This window comes from Mirounga leonina, unplaced genomic scaffold (genome assembly GCF_011800145.1).
Source record: "Mirounga leonina isolate KUSES-001 unplaced genomic scaffold, KU_Mleo_1.0 Mir_129, whole genome shotgun sequence".
In the NCBI taxonomy this organism is placed as follows: domain Eukaryota; kingdom Metazoa; phylum Chordata; class Mammalia; order Carnivora; family Phocidae; genus Mirounga; species Mirounga leonina.
In genome coordinates this window covers 18947513-18954663 of record NW_023270323.1, presented here as the reverse complement: position 1 = coordinate 18954663, position 7151 = coordinate 18947513, and the positions used below count along the sequence as shown (strand labels likewise).

The window sequence follows — 7151 nt, the reverse complement described above, 5'->3', positions numbered from 1 at the left end:
CTATAAAGTTTTCAGTAATTTTTTCTCATTGCCATGACTACATTGTACTTATTACCAGCAATGATTAGATAGACAAGTTATTCAAGGTATTCTAGGTGTAACTAGAAGATGATTAGTGATACAGAGAATAACAAATTTAAAAAAATCTAGAAGTATGCAATAATAAAGTGTAGGATGAATCAGGTCCAGTCCTGTAGGGCTTTTACTTATAAAACAAAAGCCAGTGTAGTCTGCATGGGAAAGAACTTGATTAAATGTGCTGAGATGACCCGTTTTCCTCTTTTGGCTGCTGTGGCCACTTGGCATTTTCAGTGACCTCTGATGCTTGGCTTTCTGCTGTGTTGTTATGACAGGCACAGGGCTGATATTAAAAATATTTGACAAAAGTGATGCAGGGCCACTGACCAAGGACAAAAGACCCCAGCCTCCCACAGCTGCTACCACTGAACCAGTGTATAAGTTCCGCTGGCTGTCCCAAATGGGGAAGATAAAATAAGGAAACAAACAAAAAAAAAACCCAAACAAACAAACAAACAAACAAAAACAAAAACAAACCCTTGGGGTTTTCATTTATTCCAGGAAAAATAATCCTAGATATGAAGCCCTTTTTTGGGGGGGGGGGCGGGGGTTGGTCTTCCATATCCTTCTAGTGATACTGCTGGGGAAACTATCAATTCCAACAAAAATAAATGGTAAATAGCCACTCCCTTTCTCTAAAGCAATACCTAAATTCACAGAAAGGGATTAATATACTGAGTATTTGAAGAACTCTTACTATTCTACACAGAATCAAAAACCCCACTAACAGAGAAATATAAAGAGGTCATTCAGACACACACTGAGAAATACAATAAATATAAGAAAAATTGTTTTACTTTACTAATGAGCAAAGAAATGCAGATTTAAAAAATACCTATATTTCCTTGGGTAACATCTGTTAAGTGGCTATCATGTGTCAGATATGGCGTGAAGCATTTTTATCTTATTTAATGCAATCTTATTTAAAGCATTTTTATCTTATTTATCTTATTTAAAAGTCCTTACAGGACTTTTAGTGTAATGGACTTTTATTATAGTGTCCATCTCATAGGCAAGGAATCTGAGGTTCAAGGAGGGTAATATGCCTGAGGTGACACAGGTAATAAGTAGTGTTAAGCAAAGTGCCATTTTGCCTTTTGAGATTTACAAAGATTAAATGATAGGTATCAAAATGAAAAATATGCATCCCTTTGACCCAGCACTTTCACCTCTAAAATTTATCCCAGGACAATAATTGGGTAAGTGAACAAAGGACTTTTATAAGGACATTTAGTGCTGTATTATTTATAACAGCAAAAAACTGGGAACAACGTAAATGTTCTTCAACAGAGGATTGGCTAAATATGTAAAGACCTATCCATATACTATAAACCCAAGCAGCTCTTAAAAAGAATGAGATAGATCAATATGATTTGGCTTAGAAAGTTGTGGCCTAGCTCTACTGTTCAGTGGGAGAAAAAAAATCCAGGTTACAAAATAGCATGTAAATTGTGATTGTATCTTTGTCAAAAGAATTATGTTAATCAGAGAAAAATGTTTGAATGTGTTTGCTGTGGTTATTCTTGTGGAGGGGTTAGATGATAGCAGAGCCCATCAGTGTATCAGTGTATACCTGTGTATTATTTGATTATTCTTTTGGGTATAACTATTTGGAGCAGAAAAAAAAAAAAAGCAACAAATATTGTTGCATGCCTAAACTGACAAACCAGAACAAAAGCAGTAATGCTGCAGGATCACCCCCAGGGCAGGTACAAGATGGAGGCACGTATAGGAGAAAGATATGATAGAAGACTCCGTGCATGGGGTGGGGTTGTGCAGAAAGAAGACAGTGAGAGGCAGAGGAAAGGGGGCAGAAGGGAGAAAGGGAAAGGAGAGTAAAATGGACCAAAAGGAAAGTAAATACAAGTTGAACAGTTGCAACACAGTCAGCAAAGCCCTAGTGTTAGTAGGGAAGGTTCAACTTGGGGCTTTGCTGAGGGGTAGGATAGTGTAGCTAAGGATAGTTAAGATAGTTAAGAGCAGGGGCTCTGGAGTGGAGCAGTCCTGTTAGCGCTCACTAAACAGCCATGTTTTCCCCTATGGGTCCAACCTCTTTTGTGGTTAGGTTGGGGTCATGTGACTCATTCTTGCCACTGGACTCTGAGAGGAAGGGCTAAGGCCCTTAAGGATTGTAATACCTCCTTGATCACTTTCTTGCCCCCATGTAGAGGCTGCATGCCATGTGTTCCATCATGCCGAAGCAATAAGAAGTAGTCACCTAAGCCCAGGGGCCAGGATGGGATTGAGAAATAAACTTTTGTGGTCTTAAGACACTGCAATTTGGGGGTTTGCTTGTTTTTGCTGCTAGCGTTGCTTGCTCTAATATGCTTTGCTGTTTATTAGCTGTCTGACTTTAGACAGATGACTTAACTCTTTGAACATCAGTATTTCTTCTGTAATTGGAAATAATAATGGTACCTATCTCCTAGGGTTACTGGAGGATTAAATGGGAAAGTGTACAATGTTAGGCTATTACGATTATTTTTACATGTGTTGGGTATTATTTATTTATTTTTGCCATCATTTACAGGAGGAATTGATGAATCAATTCCCCAAAAAGGGCAACACCAAGGTCAGGGAAATGTCACCTAGTGACAGTAGGGCCAGTCCAAGGAGATACTGTGGACATATTAAGAGAAGTTGTAGAATCTAGACATGTAAGTGAAGAGGACTGAAGATACAGACCCAACTATCTGGCTAGTGATATGCCAACTTCTTGTCAGGGGAAGCACTGTTTGTTGGAATGAGGTTAAGTTATAGAGATAAGCTAGTTATCATTAGTTGTATCTCCATAAACATGCCTACTAAATTTTCATCATAATAAAATAAGTTATGCTAATATAATTATTTTCCTGGGGCACCTGGGTGGCTCAGTCAGTTAAGTGGTTAAGTGTCTACCTTCAGCTGAGGTCATGATCCTAGGGTTCTGGGATGGAGCCCTACATCGGGCTCCCTGCTCAGCAGGGAGTCTGCTTCTCCCTCTCCCTCTGGCTGCCACTGCCCCTGCTTGTGCTCTCTTTCTCTCTCTGTCAAATAAAAAAATAAAATCTTTGAAGAAATTATTTTCCTGGGGCACTTGGGTGGCTCAGTAGTTAAGCATCTGCCTTTGGCTCAGGTCATGATCCTAGGGTCCTGGGATCGAGCCCCGCATCAGGCTCCCTGCTCAGCAGGAAGCCTGCTTCTCCCTCTCCCACTCCCCCTGCTTGTGTTCCCTCTCTCACTATGTCTCTCTCTTTCAAATAAATAAATCAAATCTTTAAAAAAAATTATTTTCCTGACATCTCAATTTAAGTGGCTATGGAAGGTGCTAATATTACTGATTGGTTGACCCTTTCAACTATTTGATCATCTTGGGGTAGGGACTCTGGGGATACTCGCCTTCTACCTAATCAGGGCTGAAGGGGGATGAAGTGTGTGGGCCTGTGTAGGCCTGTGTGCAGGGTTGGTGGTGGAGCAGGGAGGGTGTTATATATAAATACTGCATATGATAAATTTGGGGTAACTTGGAAATGCTGTTCTCCCCCCACCTCCCTGCCTTCCTTCATTTCCTTTCCTTTTTAAAAAGTAGCACATTTGCATTTAGCACAAGTATAACAGATGTCTTACTGAGACTTCTTTGAGTGCCATGATTGTATGGTTTTTTAAACAAAATCAAATGATTCTTGAGAGAACAAATTGTCAAAGTTACTCCCAGTCAGTGGTGGCTTCAAAATATAAGGAGTAGATTAGGAGTGGTAACCTGGTTGCCAGAGTGTGTTGGAAGCTGGGTTTTCATAGCATTACATGGGATTGAGAAAATGTCAACTTTCTCAATTTATAAAGGAGAGGGGATCTTTTTCTGGGGAGGGGAGGTTAAGACTCCCAGCTGCCCTGGATGTGGCCACTGCTTTCCGGCACTTACTATTTTACTCAGTACATCTTTCAACAAATGTTTAATGAGCATCTACTACTGTGTTTTCCATACAGAGGTGATAAAGAGACTGTTCCTGAGACGATCACAACCCAGGAGAGACTGAGGGTGAGTTGTACAACCCCTGGGTCTTCTAAATACTTAAAAATCAGTGCCAGGTTGTTAGGGGCTCCCATTTTGCTCTGGCTCAATAGTGATACATACAGGGATCTGCCAGTTACAACTTACTGAGTAATACTGAAAAGCGGTTTGTTCCAAGTAGCGAGTGAGAGTGCTCGCTTCGGCAGCACATATACCAAGTAGCGAGTGAGAGCATTAGAACGTTCGCTCACTTTTATGGTGGTTGTAAAGACTGAAAACAAATGGGACCCCCGCCGTTTCACAGCTCAGCGTTTGCTGCTTGGACAAACTCCCTTCCATACACTCACCCATCTCTGGTCAACTAAGGGAACCAGGGCGTCTCTTGTCTGGGTCAATCAGAACCTAGCCAGCATGTCTCTGATGCAACCATTCTCATCTTGTACAATGATTAACCCTAGACCAGCTCTTTTTATTTGATCATACAAAAATTGCTGTCGTCTTTCGGTCCTGACCAGAATCAAGGTCTCCACCCTTCAAGTGCGCGCCCCAGTTTGCCTCGCCAAGACATTTACTTCCCAGTCACTGGCATTTGGGGGCGCAGCTGGAGCCACCGCGCCGAGGCCGAGTAGTGTTCCACTGACAGCCTCTCTCTAGGAGAGGTAAAGGTGCATTCGCGGTGGGAGGCCCCGCCCAGGACAGACAAGCCAAGATCCTCCCAGGCTGCTGGTAAAACCCCCGGTGGGACGACAGGAGGGTCCCGGGGCGAGCAAGATGTATCAGGTCTGCCCCACGCACTTAGTCCAGCAGGAGTGGCGGGGTGTGGGGGTGGAGGATAGCGCCAAGGCTTTTGAATGTGGGTGTAACTCCTCTTCGATCCCTCCCGAAGCGAGAGGTGAGGGCCCGGTTTGTGGGCTCTCAGCGGTGCCTGAAAAAGCAAGGACCACACCATCAACCCCCTCCCACCTCCCCATCTCCCGCCTCCCTGGTGTGACCACTTTTGATCCCGCCCCAGACAAAGGCAGTATGAACTCCAGCGGAACGAATAAGGGGATCAGGTTGCTCTCCCGGCCTCCCCTCACTGCCCCCTCCTTGATTCTCCCCTTCCCCACGTGACTCTCTGGAATCTTTGCCAAAGCGCCGAGTCTCTGGGTCCATTTTCACACCGAGCAAAGGAGAGAGGAAGGAGGCGAGGGAGGCAGAGGAAGGCGGAGCCTGTGTCCTTTAAACGCTGGAATCCAGAGGGGGCCTTATTTTGTGCGTATCCGAGCTCTCTCGTCCGAGTGGCATTGAGTTCGGGATCCTTTCCAGCCTCTCTAGCTCTCTCCTCCGTGCATTTAAAATTATGGCTCCTCCTGCACTCCCGTAATCACACCTCAACCCTGCAGACCAGCTCCGGGTGGACGGGTGCGGAGGTTGCAGTCGGCGTGGAGCAAGCCGCGCCCCCGCAGCCCCCCTCACCCCGGAGAGGGGCGGAGGCGAGAAAAGTAGCAGCAGCGCCCCCCCGCGTCGCCACCCCCGTTCTTTCCGCGGAAGCTTTCGAACAGTCTGCGGCAGCGAGCGCAGCCCGAGGCGGCGCCGTGCGGCTGCAGCGCCGCCGAGTCCCGGGAGCCGCCCGCAGCGCTGCACAAAGTTTCCTGCGAGCGGCCGCTGGGGGCTGAGGTCCGCCGAGCCGGGTGGCCCAGCCAAGGGGTGGGTGGGTCTTTCTGGGCTCCTGGCGACCCTCTGCCGACGCAGCGCCGACGTAGAGTGTCAAGCGAACTTTAAAAAGCTGCTCCAGAGCAACCTGCGCGGGGATCTCCACGGTCGGGGACCTTGGAGCGGAGGGGTCCAGTCTGAGGGAAATGCTGGGAGGTCCGATCAGCCGGTGACGGGAACTTTCCCGCGAGTCTACCGAGGAGAACTGCGCTCTGCCTCCTCCTTCATTCTCCCAAGCTCAGCCCACATTGGCGACCAGCTTCGCTGGAGAGCTGCGCGCTCCCCGCCCCGGCAGTGAGTGAATTGAATCCCCCGCCCTGCCCGGCGCCTCGGAGCTGCTGAAGAGTGTCGCTCAGGGCCGGTTCAGCGCTGCATTTCCCCGGAGGCAACCGCCCGCCAACCCCCGCTCTCCGTGCGCGCTGGCCCGGGGCGCCGGAGCCGGTGTTTGAGGCGGGAGCTGGTTCTTGGATGCTGAAGGCTGGGCTCTTCCAGTGTGGGTGTCGAAGGGGCAATGGGTGCCTTCAAAGTGTGGCTCGGGGTGGCCCTAGCATTGGCGGGATTTGCAGCATTGCCTCATCATTCCGAAGGTGAGAGAACGGTGCCTTTTTTTTTTCCCTTGGTGTGTGTGTGTGTGTGTGTGTGTGAGAGAGAGAGAGAGAGAGAGAGAGAGAGAGATCGTGATCGTGCTGTTTAAAAAGCCAAGCGGGTTTATGGTATTGTGGATCGGGTGGAAGTTTTTTCGGGGGTTGGTGGGTGGGTGGGAGTGGAGCTGGAGTGGGCTTTTTCTGAGATTCCTATTCCTGATTGTTTTGCATTCCGATCACAAGCTTGTCTCCCGCCTCCCTCTCTGCCCTAAGTGCATTTGGGTGGGTGGGTGGCCAATTGAGGTGGCATCTCTGAGATTGGATTCTCTTTTTTCCCACTTCCCCGCTGCCCCCAACGGAAAGCAACTACGTGAAGCGTAGGCGAGGAGCGGACAATTGCTATTACCTGGGTAAAAATACCTCCGCTCCTATGAAACATAAAATCCGGCACCTTAAAACCCTCGCCACTCTCTCTCCCTCCCCGCCCCAGTAAGTCTCCCTGTAAAGTCCGGTAAAGATTTTATAACTAGACGGTTAGAGCGCGTTCTGGACGTAGACAATTCAAATGCACTGAGAGGAGCCTCTCCAGTACCGAGAGGCACGAGCCTGCCTGCTTCCTTAGAAAAAAAAAAAGTGATTAATAAGAGTTTAGCTTCATTCTCTTAGTTCGCCCTCATTCCCGGTTTTCCTCCAGGGCTCCAACCTGTGTGTAAAACCCCGAGCTGAGGGAGTGAAAGGAGACGGTGGGAATTGTCGCCATGATAGCAAAAGCAGCCTGGGTTCAGACAAATAAATGAATCAAT

General features: G+C 47.4%; 1 protein-coding gene across 1 annotated transcript in view; it reads left to right on the top strand.

Annotated features, from left to right (window-relative positions):
- Positions 1-5545: 5545 nt before the first annotated feature.
- FRAS1 (Fraser extracellular matrix complex subunit 1) overlaps positions 5546-7151 on the top strand; it is a 417216-nt gene continuing 415610 nt past the window's right edge. The window contains exon 1 of the mRNA XM_035004710.1: positions 5546-6351. Within this exon, the coding sequence (XP_034860601.1) occupies positions 6276-6351 (76 nt within the window). The 5' untranslated portion in view covers positions 5546-6275. The remainder of the gene's footprint in view (positions 6352-7151) is intronic.